General features: G+C 36.0%; 2 protein-coding genes across 3 annotated transcripts; both read left to right on the forward strand.

Annotated features, from left to right (window-relative positions):
- The first annotated feature begins 352 nt into the window (after nt 1-352).
- Nucleotides 353-5,947, forward strand: LOC137708130 (uncharacterized). 2 transcript variants are annotated; one of them, XM_068447129.1, is made up of 8 exons: nt 353-603; nt 2,353-2,488; nt 2,928-3,175; nt 3,441-3,560; nt 3,684-3,834; nt 3,933-4,072; nt 4,172-4,207; nt 4,775-5,947. In XM_068447129.1, the coding sequence occupies exons 2-8, from the start codon at nt 2,413-2,415 to the stop codon at nt 5,552-5,554; spliced, it is 1,551 nt and encodes a 516-aa protein (XP_068303230.1). In that variant the 5' UTR covers nt 353-603; nt 2,353-2,412; the 3' UTR covers nt 5,555-5,947. The 2 variants fall into 2 exon arrangements, with proteins under 2 accessions (XP_068303230.1, XP_068303229.1); XM_068447128.1 differs by having other exon boundaries at nt 2,390-2,488.
- An 8,979-nt stretch (nt 5,948-14,926) lies between these two features.
- On the forward strand, nt 14,927-16,048 carry LOC137709535 (glutaredoxin-C1-like). Its single transcript, XM_068448619.1, has one exon. The coding sequence runs from the start codon at nt 15,295-15,297 to the stop codon at nt 15,673-15,675; it is 381 nt and encodes a 126-aa protein (XP_068304720.1). The 5' UTR covers nt 14,927-15,294; the 3' UTR covers nt 15,676-16,048.
- The last annotated feature ends 1,224 nt before the right edge of the window (nt 16,049-17,272 follow it).

The raw sequence follows: 17,272 nt of genomic DNA on the forward strand, positions 1-17,272 counted from the left end.
AGGAAGAAACGAATACGACACCTAAAGAGATAACGGAATTGTTGCATTGAGGCGAATATAGAATGCACCAGGTTGATATAAGGTATGTATACATAAAGAGTGCTGAGTAAGGTATGAGATGTGAGACTACGAGAAAATATGTGAAGTGTATTCAATATGTACCGTGAATTTAACAATATGTTTGATGTAAATAAAACAACCCTGTCAAAAAATTATATGGAAAGTAATAAACAACCTTGGACTGTCGCACATGTGAGAAATTGAGTGACATATGCATGAACCAGTACGACGTCGTGGGTGGACATCTTTTGTACACTTGGCATCCCGGCTAAAACCCCTAAACACAGAACTCAACAAGAAGGGAAGGGTAGCGTGGTTTCGGAACTTTAAAAATCCCCGACGGTGGTAAGAGAACCCGACAGAGAAGAAGGAGAAGAAAAAGCCGTTGAACTCAAAAAATATTCCGTCTTTCGGAGTTTTCCGAGTCCGAATTCAGCTGGGTAAGCTTACCCCCCAATCCTCCATGGACGGACTTGTGATTGCTACTTGTACCCGCCGCTGAATATTTTTCTCAGGCCACCGCATTTCCTATCAATACAAGAGGTGCCTACTCCAAGCTCTAGGGCTTCCAGTTTTTAGTTTATTTTTGTTAATTTTGTTTTCTATTTCTTAATTCTACTTTGGGGCTGTCTAGTTTTACTCTCATACAATATTTGAATAATCTTTTTTTTTTTTCGTTGCTGAATTTTGGAGTAAGACTTTGAATCAACTGATTTAATTGGATAGGAAAGTCAGGGATAACATGTAGATTATGGAAGATATTAGAAAATAAATTCTGGGTTTTGGCTGAATGCTGCTTTTGTTAATCTTTGCTTTTAATTAGTATGTTCTGGTTAGTAGTTTCAATTAATTGTTTAATTTTAAATTGATTAGACATTGACTCATTGAGTGTATAATGTTGAGTATTTGAATGATTTTGAAGATGGAAACTTCATAAACAAACACATTTGATGTTTGGTGGTTTGTAGATACCGCGAGTATCAAGTGTGGCGAAATTAGTTTGTTACTACCTTTTTAGTCAAGGGGTTATTACCAAGTGTGGCGAAATTAGGAAAGATACTGCAGATTGTGTGGATTGGTGTCGAGAATTAGATTCAGCGTGATGAGTTCTTTGTTTGTTACTACCTTTTTAGTCAAGGGGTTATTACCAAACTGTAGAGTAGCGTGCGGTCTATTTGGTAACACCTTTATGGTATGGACAACGAAGAGTTTACTTATCAGTCGATGAAGGAAACTTGGCGTTCTTTCATTACATAATCAGTACATGCTTGGCACCTGGCCATATATCATCGTCAAAGGAAATATGAGGACATAATAGGCAAACAAAACGTCAAAACCAATTTCGGGAATCTAGGATCACATTTGTACAGAAGCGGTCGCATCTAGAAATCTCTAGAGCTATTCTTATTTGTGCACATCTGCTTCTAAACCTATACCCCAAAGATAAAAACGCAATCCGATTATGTAGCCCATGAGCGGGCCCAAGGGATAACTAATGGCCTACTTGTATCATTGGAAAGTTTAATCAAATCATCTATCCCCTACATTTTCATCAGTTTCACAAACAGTTTTAAGTGTATAGGCAAAGAGACCATCATTACCTCCTACAAATTCTAGATTGGGATAGTGGATTATCTTTCTTTTTTAGAGGTAGCCATCTAAATCGAGTTTTGACTGTATTCTCTCTTCCGGAATCATTACGCACTTGCTTGTTGCCAGTTAGCACACAAGTCTGGTATTTATTGTCTTCTCACACTGGACATAGGTATTATATTTCTGGGCTTTGTAGAGGTTTAACAGCCAACCCCAAATTCAGAGTCAATTCAATTTCTATCTTTTGATTATTATCTCTGACTAGATTTAAAAGCATTTATATCAATTTTTCCTAGTTTCCATAGGCTCATTGCATGCTCTTGTTTTAGCCTTTTAGGTGAATTTGAGAAGGCATTATTCTTTCCACTGTGGTTTGGGTACTGGAATTTGTATGATATTATGTGCTACTTCTCAAATGTGATGCTAGAGGGATAAATAGTTGATATATGGTGCATGGTTACAGTTTGATCATGATTGTTGCTTTTGTAGTTGCAACTTGCAATTGCAAGGTTTCCCAATCTTCAGGCTTTTTCAAAAATCATCGTATTCTCTAGACCCTAAACCCTTAACATTTTGTATAGTAATGTTGTAAGTTATGCTTGCTTGTGATTACATGAAATTTTGCTTTGGTCAATAAATCGTGCCTCTCGGTATCTTACTAGTTGGAATCTGTTACTATTTATCTCAATTTGCTTGAAGGTTTTCTCAGTTTTAAAGGCTCATTTTGTGTTACTAGTTGGACCAACTCTTGCTGGAATCATGGGAAGTGCGTTCAATCCGCAGATTTTAGTGGAAAAGCTAGCCAAGCTCAATAGCTCTCAAGCAAGCATAGAGAGTATCCTTTTGCTGACATCGCCTTGAAATCAATGTTCTTTTTAGTTTTTTCATAGAGGAACAGTAGACAATTTTTCTGGCTGTTCTAACTTACATACCAAGCCTGATTTCTTTTGGTGGGACAATTTAGCCACCCTCTTGTCTCATAACTCATTTCTTTGGAAAACTTAATTGGATTTTGAAATCCATTGTCAAAACCCACATATCCAATGCATTTTCCCTGCCAAATTTGAATCCCTTCCCCTGCTATTCCATGAACACAGTTTCGTTTATTGTCTAGTCAATATTATACTTTTCTCATAAGTGTTGAGTTACAAATACAACTAGTGATACTTGCTGTGCATCTGAGCTTTGGCATATCTGATTATTTTTGCACATGTTGTCAATGTTTGTTATCTTTGTTATCAGAGTACTTGGCTGTTATCCTTAATGCAATTTAGCTTTATCTCATTGGTGCATTTTCCATATGAATAAAGCAAGACAAGTTGTTGAAACATGGGCTAGGCAATTTCGTTGTGCTCCACGCGACCAGAGATTGGCTTTCTTGTATCTTGCAAATGATATTTTACAGAACAGTAGGCGAAAAGGTTCAGAATTTGTTGGTGAATTTTGGAAGGTTCTTCCAGATGCTCTTCGTGATGTAATTAAAAGTGGAGATGAATTTGAAAGAAATGCAGCACAACGATTGGTACAACTGCATAACCTGTTTCTATATCTTTTTTTAAAAGAAAAAAAATTGGAATTGGTTGTCATGGAGATGGTTTCTATTTAGAGCAGAATAATCCAAAGGAAACCTTGAGCAAAACCAAAATTTTTTAGTTTATAAGATGGATAGAAGGACTCAACTCTTTATATGTATGCATGTGCATGTACCCTTTTTTTTTTTTCTTTTTTCTTTTTTTTTTTCTTTTTTTTGTGGCTGATTGTTGTGGTTCAATATTTTTACTTTGTAGGTTAATATATGGGATGATAGAAAAGTTTTTGGTTCACACGGCCAGGTTCTGAAGCAAGAGTTTGTTGGACAGCACCCGGAAAATAGTAACAGAAATGGGAAGCATTCGGGTGCCAGATTGGTAATGCAAATCGGATGATATGCCTGTATTGCGTGAGCATTTGTTTCAGTTTGCAATTTGATGGCTTAATTTTGTTTCCTTTTATTTTCTTTGTTGAAAAAAAAAAAAAAAAAAAAAAAGCAGCAACCTGCTGGAACTGCATTGGACAAAATAGTTTCAGATTACCAAACTAATCATGGCCAGATGGACGAGGACACTATATTGAGCAAATGCAGGAGTGCTATTAGCTGTCTAGAGAGGGTTGATAAGGAAATTGGTGCCGATTTCAACTCAGGTATCCCCAACATGTGTAAATTCTTGAGAATTTTCTCTAACTTTTAACATGTGTAATGTTCGTGACTTACTTTTCCCTAAATTATGTTTCTTGACTAGGGAAATTTCATGGGTCTGCATTTGAGGAGGAGGTTCAGGGTCAGAATGCTATACTAAGGAATTGTATTGAACAACTAAGAGCTGTTGAATCATCAAGAGCTAATCTTGTGTCTCATCTAAGAGAGGCTCTTCAGGAGCAGGTTGGTTGGTAGACAATCCTAGGAGCAAAATATCAGAATTTTCATTCACGGTTTTACAAGACTACGATTTTACGCGAACTAACATGGTTTTCTTATCAGGAGTACAAGCTGGATCAAGTCCGAAACCAACTTCAGGTATGCTGTGTATATCTATCATATCATCTACTTTTGTTGTGGAAGCGTAACATTACTGTATGAATGTTGGTTAATTCATCACGGTCAAACTGAACTGAATGCCCAAACTTTAATTACATATATAAAAATATTAAGAAAAGGCTCCTCTGAAAGTATTATAAATCTTCTGCTTCTTGGAGGAGGATGAGTTGGTTCCCTTTCTTATAGGACTCATATGTTGATGCAATGTGGTACTCCATGGGGTTGGGTTGAGTTCCCACCCTTGTGAGTTTCAGGTAAATTGCAATTCCCTGCATATACTGTCCATTATCAATCCTTGGTTTTGGATCAACTTTACGCAACCCCAACTCATGTTGAATTGAATAATGATGCTAAATTTGATCCCTGCATAGAAATTAACTGATCTATGGTTTTGTGAATTAATTAGTAAAGAAACACTTATATAGATATGCTAATTGTATATGTACATATATCACGTAAAGTTTGTTGGTTGTGTTGCCATTTATAACAAAATCTAGTTGTACAAAATCTATTCTAAACGTACATTATGCATATATTGTTTTCCAGGATGCAGAGTCCCAGTCAGAGCTGGCCACTAATATCTGCCATCGGTTAATGAATGGCGACAATGCACAACAGATTGCAGTCCAGAGCTCAAAGGAAGCTCATACCTCTGTAGCACCTTCCAGCTTTATGGTAGGAAGAGAACAATCAGCTCCAGTAATGTACACACCGCAGGTTGCTTTTGCTGAAAAATCCAGTCACGGGGAGGAAGATTCGCGCAAGTCTGCAGCTGCTGCAGTGGCAGCAAAGCTGACCGCATCAACATCCTCGGCCCAGATGCTCTCTTATGTCCTCTCCTCTCTGGCATCAGAGGGTGTCATCAGCAATCCCATTAACGAGTCTTCTGGTGATTATCCATCCGAAAAGAGGCTTAAGCTGGAGAATGACCAATCGTCGTCCTATTTACCCCGGAGCCCTAACCCATCTGCATCTCGTCCATTCTCGCATTCTGAATCTCACCCGCACAATGTCCCTACCACCAACCAACAACACACTCCCAGTGAGGCACCACCTCCCCCATCATCTTCTCCTCCACCACTTCCACCATTACCACCTCAACCACAGTACCAAGTGCCTCAATATGTGCCGTCTCCTGGACAATACACCTACAACGTGGCCCAACAACAGCCACCCCCAGTGCCTAGTTATCAAGCAGGAGCTCCAGTAAACGGCGTTTCTCCCTTCATGACGCCGGCCAATTCTTATCAGAGTTTTCAAGGTTCAGATGGTAAACTCTACAACCAGCAATCACCGATGCCAATGACGCCGATTTCGAGGCAATAAAAATCTCAGTTTCAAGAGGGGAGAAGGTTGTGCTGTAGTTTCTCCCTGCAGAAGGAACTTTCTTGCTTTTGTGCCTCTATTTAACTGCCTAATTAAATCTGCACAAAGTAAAGGTTTGTAATTTTAAAATTTCAGCTGCTCAAATCGTGGGGTTACTTAAAATTTAAAACTTTCATTCACTGCTTGAATGGAGCAAAAAAGCATTAGAAATGTTAACTTGTGCGTATCAGCTATTGCCGCCGGTTGTGGGATGTTTTGGTGTTTTTTATAGGGTAAAATTCAGACACACCCGATTGGACAAAAGATAGATTTTCCTTGTACAACTGTCTGTAGTTTCCTGTGACGTTTGATCCCATTGATAATCTGTTTGGTTATGTAATTGTATTCAATTAAGTGTTAATATCGTTGTTATTGTTAGCATACCTTAAGCACCTGAATTATTAGGGTAAAGACTTCACCTAGCAAAAACCAAAATTATATGTTCTCACCATAGTAATTTGATTGAGTGCGATACTGTATATAAGAATCAGGCAACTTGAGTTTAACATCTATAACACTACTACTGCATTAGTGTTAGTTTAATATATTGATGTCACACTCCTGAGTTTAATATATCACACATGCGTTTAATATATTGGACTATAATGGTATTACATTACATTTTTCTAACCAACTATAGAAGTATAAAGTATGATTTCGATATAGCTTCAATATATTAGTATCACACTTACTTTTTATTCAAAACGAACAACTCTAAGCGATGAAAATACTTAAAAACTGAATAAAGCTGAGAGAAAAAGAGGCATGTGTTATGTTTACACGTGGGAAACAAAAACACTGAACCTTACAAATGGAATATACAATTAATAACAAGTAATACAAATAATCAAGGACGGTGGTGATGAAAAGATCACGTTTATATGACGTGACCGCGGCCTTTTTACAAAACAAAACATGCATGTTTGCTGTTTCGACGTCCACGCTGCTCTCTCTCTCTCTCTCATGGCTTAAAAACATGAAATATAAAGTGAAAAAAAGAAGCGAGTAGTGGAAACCGATGCAGACCATTGTCTACCACTGTCTCATATCACATGATAGCTTCATGTTTGACCGAAATATCTAGTCATTTCAAAATCACATATCGTTTTGGGTTTTAAGTTTCTTCACATGATAATATATAATTGGTTTAAGATATAACTACAGCAGTATTATCAAACTATGAGACAAAAAGCAGAGAACTTGTTTTATAGATGAGATCGATATATATACATAAGAACCATGACATTAATTACTGCAACTCCACCCTTACCAAAATTACCTTAGCAGGGAGCAAGAGTTGCCCATAAACTCCTAAAAAAAAAACCCTCCGGCGGTACCAAATTGTCATGGCAATGGCAATTACTGGGACGTATCCTGCCCGACTTACCCCACACAATTCTTGCCCTAGCTGCTCTATCAATTTGAAGTTAGGCTAACGTTGGCATGACATTAGTCACATTTTACTTTTTTTGAGATTGGAGGGTGGAGTTACAGTAAGAGAATTAATATTCAACATGGATAGTAACTGTCTTCCCCTTCCCCTGCCCCGGAAGCACAATATAACTATGGCATATACTGAATCTACAGAAGGCATTTTTTGTTCCTTTTTTTTAAGCCTTGTGACCCCAAGGGTCTTGCTTTATAATATAGAGATAACATGGTTCCCAACTTTGTCCCCCAACCCTCTCCCCATTCCCCACAGGCAGCATATGGTCAAGAGAAACGACACAAACAAACGACAAACAATTTGTTAATGCTGGTGCCAAATCTTGAAAAACCACCAGACGGTTAGTGTAAACTAACCCTCTTGTCGATTAATTAACTAAATCACCTGCAACAAGGCTCTAATGTATATGTATATATGTTTGTTTGAAAATTGTTAAGACACCAAACAAAGATTAATTTATTTACTTTCTCTCAGTTTTTTTTCTTAATTATTTTGGTAACTCGTGATTTGGGACCATCGAACTTTAGTGTGCAAGGTCCACCCAAATAAAGTGAGGAATAAGTAATTGAGGAAGCCAATCAGGAACCAAGACAGAAGAGATGAAGACAGACATTGCCGTGTGTGTCACCAGTTGAGTTTGAGTACTTGCCCTACTACTGTTGGAGTTGGAACCACAAGGTGAGCCAAGAGCACCGACAGATCCCAATACCGATACACACTCTCCCCACACTTCAGTTTAATTCCGATTGCAAATATTAAAGGGGATCTTGCAAGCTTCTTATTTGAAATTTTCACTTACCTTTTGACTTTAACGTTTTTTTTTTCTTTAAAATAAAAAGAATTAGCTAGTGGTTTCGTCATGGCAGTTTTTTTTTTTTTTTTTGTTAGGCTAGAAAGACTCACAAAGATATTTCAGCTTATTCTTGACCACCATTTTGTGATTTATCAGTGCTAACCCATAATGTTCCGTGTGAAATACGAATCTGAAATTAGTTATAAACTATTAGATCACTCCGTACTGATTAATAAGAACTATTTATTTTAAAATTACAATCTAAAAATAACTATATAAAAATTGTTTACTGACAACTCCACTAACATTGTTTTTAAATTTAAAAAAAAAATCTATTTATGTGATAATTGTAAGATGATAAAATAATTTTGGACTTAATTTTTTTGAAGAGTGGTTTAGAAAATAAGGAATTTTAACGAAAAATTTCCGGTACTGTTCATTTTAACGAAAAACCACATTTTTACACTAAAAAGTCAATCCTGATACTATCACTTTACCCTTTATTTTGTCTTTATCGTTAAAACTCAAAGTTTTCAAACTTTTTTTATTAGTTTTCCTTAGAAAATATGCTAGTTAAACTATCATACAACGTTACAAGATAAAAAAAATGTTAACGCTCAGTATTTTAAGACTTTTTCCTTCTTACGCCTACTTTTTTATAAAAAAATAATAATAATAATTTGGATCAGAGACAGTAACAAATATACAGAGATGATATAGAACTCAAATTCCAAAAGGAACAGGAACACGGCCTTGATACTTGAAGCCCCTAAACCTAACTGATGTCCATGACCAGTGACCACAAGTGATATTTAATTACATAAAAACGTGTTTGCAAGTACCCAAACTTAGTTATTAATCACATATAATATAATATAAACTTAAGTAACGTATTAGTAGTAAAAATAATAATAATAATAATAATTACGATGCACGAGAGCAAGAAATGGAAATGTAAAAGAAAGCATGCATGGTTGTCGAAAGTGAAAGCGACAAACAGGAGGCTAGAGGGCAGCAAAAGTTGGGAAAGAAAGAAAGAAGTAAAAAGCAGTCAACGGTGGGCTAACGTCAGCCGGTTAGCAAAGTTGAGGAACAAAAGGCTGAGAAAAGCCGTCATGTCGTTTTACTTTAACGGCTCAAGGAGCTATGGGCAATATTTATACTACTCAGTATCCGATAAAGTAGTAACCAGCATTTGCCTTCCCTTCCTTCTCTTGCTAAAAGGACAGAGAGCTGCGTCAGACTCTGCACAACAAACTACATCGTCATCACCATCCAGTTTTTCGAGAAATTTTTTATTATGATAATAACACGGATAATACATCATGCATTTTTATGTAAATGGTAAAAAAAATTATTTTTTAAGTTATTAATTTTTTAACACACATATTTCATTATTTGTACAGTGACATATGATGTACCATCTTTTGCACCGATCACATTGAAAAATCTCTCTGGTTTCAGATCGTGCATGAGAGAGAGACAGAAACGGAGAGGATGTTTGGTCAAACAAATGCATGCTGACCTAATTTACCCCAAAAAGTTTCTTCTTCATGCTACTTTGTATGTATACTAATTAATTTAAAATAAGCGTGAGCTTCGTTCGTGTCTCTCTTGTAAGTTTTAAGCACAACCCTAAACTTAGGCCATATCCAATCGGAGGGTCCAAAGGGTCAGAGGACCGAAAATAGTCAGAAAACTATCTTCAACCGAGGGCTAAGCTAGAGAGCTATGGAATCTGAGAGGCCCCACGAAATCGGAGAGGGCTAAAGGGCTAGAGGGCTGGAGGGCTGGCTAGTCAGAAAATTCAATTTTCGTGTCGATTATAACCCACAGGAATACGTTTATATTATTTAATATAAATGTATTTCTGTTGGTTATAACCAACAAGAATGCTTAAGAAAAAAATTCAATTGCAACGGCTAGCTAACGTCAGTTAGCCGTTGCATTTGAATTTTTTTTAATAGTTTTATTTTTTTTTTATTTACAAAATTTTTCCTATAATTTCTATTTTTAATATTTTTTAATTCTTTTTTTTTTTCCTATAACTTTTATTTTACAAAATTTGTTTCATTTTTTTTTAAATTCCATTTTTTCCTATAACTTCTATTTCACAAAATTGCTTTATTTGTTAAATTCTATGTTTATCCTATAACTTCTATTTCACAAAATTTGTTTCATATTTTTTTTAAATTATATTTTTTCCTATAACTTCCTAAGTCATTATACAACATTAAATTAAATTAAGTAACATGAAACAACATTAAACAATATGAAATAATATTAAATAACATTAACCAACATACAAATTATACAACATAAAAAAAATAAAAAATAAACGTCACTTAGCCGTTGGATTTGAATTTAAGTTGTAGTTTTTAAATAATAAATTATGTTTAGCCCTATGGCCCTTTGGCCCTCGGTTGGAGACTGTTTTTTGTGGTGGGGCTAAAACGAGCCCTCTGGCCCTCTGACCCTCGGTTGGAGACGGAGGCAAATATGGTCCTGTATTATTCATTAAAATATCAATATCTTGGAGAATCTTGGAGGGCCAGAGGGCTAAAACGAGCCCTCTGGCCAGCCCTCCGTGGAGATGGCCTTATGGTGTATCAAGACCGATCCAACATGTTCATTCACTGCAATGCGATAATCAAAGTTGTTACAGACACGAAATTTATCTGTCATTTTACACTTTTTAGTGAGCATATTCACGATATAGCGTCAACATCTTTGAACAAGAGTATTTGAACTATACATGTTGATCGTTTTTAGTGTATTTTTAATGAAGTCGAGACTTATTTCTTTGAATCTCACTTTAGTTAAAAAGAAGATCATAGTGTAGTTCAAGTAGCATGCATATATGTTCGTTTTCTTCATGGTTCATCTTGTATTCTTTTTGTCTTCTATGTCCAAACAAAATGTAATTATTATTTTTATTACAAACGATATTACTATTTTAAACTAATAAACGGAGGAAAATAGTTTAAATTCGAAACGCAGTAGATTGAACTCTGTAAAATTACATCTACAAAACATCCAACCTGGTACAATTGCCGAAAGGATTATCAAATTTGTTCTAGTTTTGTATATATAGGTCCAAAGTTTAGAGAAAGTTATACATTTTATGTTCACGAGTACTCCAGAATCATATATATAAAGAAGACTTTCCATTAATATACGTGTCTCAGTTTGTCTAGCTCCAGACAAGACTCTTGTAAATGCTCATTCGTCTTTTGGGATATTTCTGGACACTCCCGCGCGCCTTGTTTTTTCTCTGCATGTTCCTCTCCAAATGGTAAGCTGAATATATATATATATATATATATATATATGTATAGCTAGTCCGAATCTGAATAATGAATCAGCTGCTAGCTGATAGCAGAGAAGAAGATAAACATTGCGACAAAATCCAAAAAAGCTGAGGATTTCATCACGCGACCCTTAAATTCATTGCTGCCAAATGCTACACAACAATACAGCTTTTGTATATACCAAAAACATTAACTTTTGTACGATTGAAATTAATAGGTTAAATTCCTTTTTCTTTCTTTATTGGTTTTCTCTCTTTCCCACTTAAAAAATAAGTAGATTCCCGAGAGTCAAAGTACACTCCTCTACCGTCCACCCCGCTCGTCCGATGAATTGCACACTATCATCCCACGGCCATGATTCTTTATACGCTGAAGGGTGTTTTTAGTATGCACAAATATATAGTATACGTACGATAATGATCTTTTGATGTTCATTTAACAGTCATATTATAAACTGGAACATAGGAGAATTTTTTGACGAGATCTTTGATTATTCTGTTTGTTCAAAGTTCAAACCGTTGGATTCCTTTTGAGTTTTGAACATGAGTAATGTTAGGAGACTAAATTTTGGAAACTAAAGGGTATGGAAGTTAATGATTGATTTATTACTTAAACATTGATAAATGTGTTCATTTCTATTGGTGACACATTATAGTTTGCAAATTTAGTCTCCTTTAGTCTCCTTAGCATTACCCCTTAACCATATAGTCATAGAGATATAGTACGTATGTTGAGTGGAGGAACATGCATGCCTGTTGTGGCATTTCAATCCTTTAAGCCCCTTGACACAAAGAAAATGTGTACTACACATACCTATGTGTGTGTTTGTATGTGTAGATATGTATCCAGTGTTTTACAATCCAGGCTCCTTCATAAAAAATAAGTCCAGGATCTGAACCTCATCTCGCCAACCGTAAATTTATTCTACGTACTGAATCTAAAGTTGTCTTACACTCGTCAAATACCAAGCATCCCTACGTACAGTCCGTCAAAAAGCATATTCACGGGCTGCATGTATGCATACGTGCATATATACAGGATGCATGCATTTATATATAGATCACGCATCTCTACGTACAGTTCGTCAAAAAGCATATTCACGGGCTGCATGTATATATAAGTGCGTATATACAGGATGCATGCATGTATATATAGACGTAGGTAGGGCATATGCGGGAGGGAAGACTGAAAGGGAATGGAGTGAAAATTAAATAAAAGTGGCTGACAAGTGACGAAGCAAAATCGAATAGTATCATTAATTTTCTTTTTCTTCTCCCAGCTCCAGCTGAGACTTTTATTAGGTGATGCATATCCTTCTCGCCCAAGACATAACCTTAATTGCTTGCCTCTGTGCCTGTGCACGCAGAGCCAGCGACCCCAAAAACTAAAAGCAGAAACCTACTTTTTCCTGTTAAACCTGTACGGACTTATCTCTCCCTCCTCCCCCCCTTCCTCTCCCTCTCTGGGTTTGGTTTGGTTTGGCATCTCCCCGTTATCTGTAATATTAATTAGAAGTACCAGTACTGGAAATTGATCAGCAAGATTCAGGAAATGAAAAAGCTATTTGAAACCCTATATAATGAAAAAGCTACTGCCACACATTGGACATGCTGCATACATGTCTAAGCATGCGTGCTGTGAGCCATGGAGCTAAGCATGCATGTGCCCCCACCTCCAGTACATTTACTCATTACAAGTAATTCAAAGCCAAAAAAGCTATCCAACATTACTAGTACAATACTCGTTAATTAATCAGCCATTTAGTTTGATTTTCTCTCTAATGTTCCATTAGTACAATACAACCTTGATGTAATTCAAATTAAAATAATCTCTGTTCAGAAATATCATATTATCCCTTTCTCGAACCAACGCAGATTTCAACTTGAGTTTTCCTATAGGAAATATGTAAATTAAATAGGATAATAGCTAGTATGATACAAACGATATTTTAAGTTAAATTTATCTAATATACAAAGTGGGAGATTCGAAATGATTAATACGATAATAAGATAATACTATAGAGAATGATTAATTGGCGCATATCTATTAATTAAGTGAAAAAGATGAACTCAGAGGATAAACACATAAAATATAATATAAATTATCACAAGTAATGAATTATGAATCCCCATCCCCCCATGTGCAATATAGAAACAACAAGATAATATGTATATTATGGAATTGTTTGTTTTCGATCAGAAGGATAAAAGAAACTGTCCAAATCCATCATATACAATAATACATTATGGATGTTGACAATATTCATCTAATCCTAATTAAGCATCCCATATGTATACATAATATTAAGGGTGAACAATGGGTACATTTTACATATAACAAAGTGGTACATTTTTAAAAACAAATTGGTACATTAGTAATAAATTATGGGGGACAAATAACAGGTTAAAAAATATGAGTACAAATACCAGTTTGGAAAATATGGACACAAAAAGAAATTAATACATGGGTACAAACTCAAACCGAAAAGAAAATTGTTACAATTTACAAAAAGGATTGCAAACTAAAATGGGTACAAACTAAAAATAAAAATATATGATACAAAATTTAGCCATAAATATAAATATATCAAATCTAACCTTTTTAACACTAAATGAATATGTTTAGAAATAAAATTTAATTAAAAATGTAAAATATTATATTATTGAAATAATTAATGATATTTATTAAAACAAAGGAACCTTGATAAATAAAAAATAAAAAAATAAAGGAACAAGGTTTCAATCAATAAAGTTAAAAAAAGAGGAATGAAAACCTAATTTCTCCTAATAATAAATTAGATCTGCCTGAGTGTACAAATTCCATCTTATCCAACGGTACATTGTCCAAAAGGATCAATAGAATTTTGTTTTCTTAATTAAAATTAGCATTTGCCTACACGTTTTGTGTGTATGAACACATTTTTTTAGAAAATAAGAAGGAGAAAGGGAGAGAGAAAGAAAGAGCATGGAGGGAGTGGGAGGTTTTTTTTTTTTTTTTTTTTTTAATAAAATTGAAGGTATTTTAACATTACTTGTAGGTGAGGTTTCAATAAAAAAATAATAAAAAAAGTGAAATTTGGACCTGTGAAATTACATTATTGCCCATCATTTTTTTTGTGCAATAGAAGACTAAGTAATCTTTTTACCCTCTTTTGATTAACAAAAAAAGTTTCATTAATTAATAGAGATAACATTTTAAGGGTGTTTAGGGATGTAGTTAAAGTAAAATGCTCATGAAGGGTTACGTCAAGAGAAGGAACAAAGGTTTGTGATAGGCACGTTGTTCCCTTTTTTTTTTAGGTTTTATAAATTTGATAACTAGTCGGATGGTGTAGATAGGGCCGACAACAGGGACGGACACAGCCGTTTGTCACCCAACTCTCTTCTGATGAAGCCTGACCTTCATGTCTCCTCTCCTCTCTATAGTATGAGTCTCCATAATTCCATTAAATTATTAATGGGTAGAAAATCTCATATGTGTTTACCAAAAAAACAAGAAATTCTCATATGTTTTATTTACTGATAGGGTGATGTTAGAGAAATTATTTTCTTAGATTTATTTTGTAATTATATGATGCGATGTGATGGTTGGATTCATTTTTTTAATCAATTGTTCAACTAACAATCTCTATATCATATGATCTATAAAAGAATAAGATAATGGGATCAAAATTTTATATTAAATTTGCAAACCAAATAATGTGTTATCAATCGAAAATAAACATATTAATCAACATTTAAATAATAAATTAATCATCAACAACCACACCATTTAATTTACAAATTTTAATTAAAAATTTGGTCTCTAAAGAAAAGATCTCCCCCTCTTCTCTTATTCTCTCTTGCATGCGCTGACCAGTGACCACTACAATATATAGACACACTACTTTTTCTTTTTATTCCAAGAATACCCATTAAATAAATAAAATATAACGGAAAAGAACAACACAAACCCTAAATAAATAAAAGTTGTACCAATAGGCCTATAAGTACAGACTCTCTTCTCCTCCGTGCCTCACCAAAATTTCACCACATTCTCATATTACTTTTCACCTGAACTCGCAAGTACTTAACAAAAAAACCGCTTTTCTAGCCAGTTACACTTCACTTCAACAAAAGCCCTAACTTAACATTTAACTTAAGCTAGCACAATGCACTACCAGACCGAGTCATGGGGCTCCTACATGCCCACAAGAACCACCATGGGCATGGGGGACCCGATGGAGCGCATAGAGCGGATGGCGTCGGAGAGCGCGGTGGTGATATTCAGCATAAGCAGCTGCTGCATGTGCCACGCCATTAAGCGCCTCTTCTGCGGCATGGGCGTCAATCCGACTGTGTACGAGCTGGACGAGGACCCCAGAGGCAAGGACTTGGAGAAGGCGTTGACGAGGTTGCTGGGGACCTCCTCCGCCGTCCCCGTCGTCTTCATCGGTGGCAAGCTCGTTGGCGCAATGGACAGAGTCATGGCCTCTCATATCAACGGCACTCTTGTCCCTCTTCTCAAAGAGGCCGGGGCTCTCTGGCTCTGAGATTCGTTCGACCTCTTCTGTCTTCAAATAGTTTTTGTTGTAAGAAAGAAGAGAAAACAAAAGTATGAAGTACTACTTAATTACTTAATTACATAGGGCGGGCAGGCAGAGGACGAGGAGTGGCTTTTGTGAGTCCACCTCCGTTTTGGACACTAATTAATCACTACTGTCACTTAATTAGCTAGTTTAATTTCTCATCTGGGTTTCCTTTAATTTTTTTTTTTTCAATTGTTTTGTTTTGCTCTCTAGTTCATATGATATGAGTGTGTTAGACTGTCTTCAGGCTTTTACTGCGGGCGTTCAGAGATGTAATTGCTCCCTCCTCTGCATACAAAAATGAAAAGAAAAAAAAGAGTTAATTTCTTACTTTAATCTCCACAACTCTTGTATTTGTCTCTGAATTTATTTGCATTTTTGCAGAGCTAATTAACCATATTATTACATTTTTAGGCTTAGTTCGATGTATTTATTTGCCATACCCATACATGTAAATTGTCAAAGAATATTAAGATTAGGTAGAAGAGAAAGGCCAGCAAACAAAAGGCAGGCTTTTGGATATTGTGTTTTAAGTGTGGGACCCATAGAAACCACGGATTAATGGCCGAGCACTCGGCCATTTCGACATATCTCGGACGTTTTGCGCCGGAAAAGTTGCAAGTTTAGTCCACTTGGTTATTCTTGCCGTGGGTTGGGAAGTTGGGGGACCTAACTCCACTGTGGCAGTCACCAGACGTTGACTGTCCATGATCAAGCTTTGACTGGCCAACTCATTGGATCGGAAAACTTTTCAGCGGTGATGACGGATGGATGGTAGGCTCAAGTCTTTTTCCGTTATGTGTCATAGGTCCCGCTACAACATCGGAACCCTTGCGGCCACGTCATACAACAACATAGTCAAATCCCATCATGCAGGACAGGAGTCAAAATTTGCCCTCTATAGCCGATATATTCTCCAATATGAATAGAGCTACGTACAATAATAACCCTTTTATTAAAGAATCTATCAACAGTACTTTTGTAACACTAAACCTAGCTATTACGGGTTGGAATTCTCTGCGTTATCTAATGAATGCTTGCTACGGGTGCCGCCCCACCACGCGCACACTATCGTCTTCCGACCTTCGGTTGCCTCAAGTTGAAACCAAGTCCTCTTAGATAGAGATAGAAGAGAGTCAAATAGAGAGAAAATGGCGGAAAAACAAGAACATGAAAAAGCAAAAAAAAGAAAAAAAGTTAATTAACTCCTGACCGTTTTGATGTTCGGCTGAACGGACAAGATTGAAGAGTCTAGATGGAAGGAATCCGGAGAGGTGAGGATCCTATTCCAGTCATTACGAAAGAGAGGAAGAGAGTGGAGCCCACGTGCAATGTCTTGTGGTTCGGGCTGTGTGTTTTGGACGAGCGGGCCCGAAGTGCACGCATGGCTGGACCCTCTACGTTAATGTATTGGGTTAGCATAGAGTTGGGTTGGGCGGATGTTATGGGAATTATACTAAATTTGTAGTGGATCAGCCTGAAGCATATGATATCTTTCTTGGATTAGTGTCTTAACGTCTTGTAGGAACTAACAACTTTCACTCACCTATCTAAGTGTTAA

The sequence above is a fragment of the Pyrus communis genome, chromosome 11 (assembly GCF_963583255.1).
Source record: "Pyrus communis chromosome 11, drPyrComm1.1, whole genome shotgun sequence".
Taxonomy (NCBI): Eukaryota; Viridiplantae; Streptophyta; class Magnoliopsida; order Rosales; family Rosaceae; genus Pyrus; species Pyrus communis.

Excerpts from the sequence above, each read along its gene's own strand:
- LOC137708130 (XM_068447129.1), top strand. The coding sequence starts at position 2,413 with ATGGGAAGTGCGTTCAATCCGCAGATTTTAGTGGAAAAGCTAGCCAAG. Across the intron at positions 3,176-3,440 it reads GAAATGCAGCACAACGATTG|GTTAATATATGGGATGATAG; the intron begins GTACAACTGCAT and ends TTTACTTTGTAG. Across the intron at positions 3,561-3,683 it reads AGCATTCGGGTGCCAGATTG|CAACCTGCTGGAACTGCATT; the intron begins GTAATGCAAATC and ends AAAAAAAAGCAG.
- LOC137709535 (XM_068448619.1), top strand. The coding sequence starts at position 15,295 with ATGCACTACCAGACCGAGTCATGGGGCTCCTACATGCCCACAAGAACC.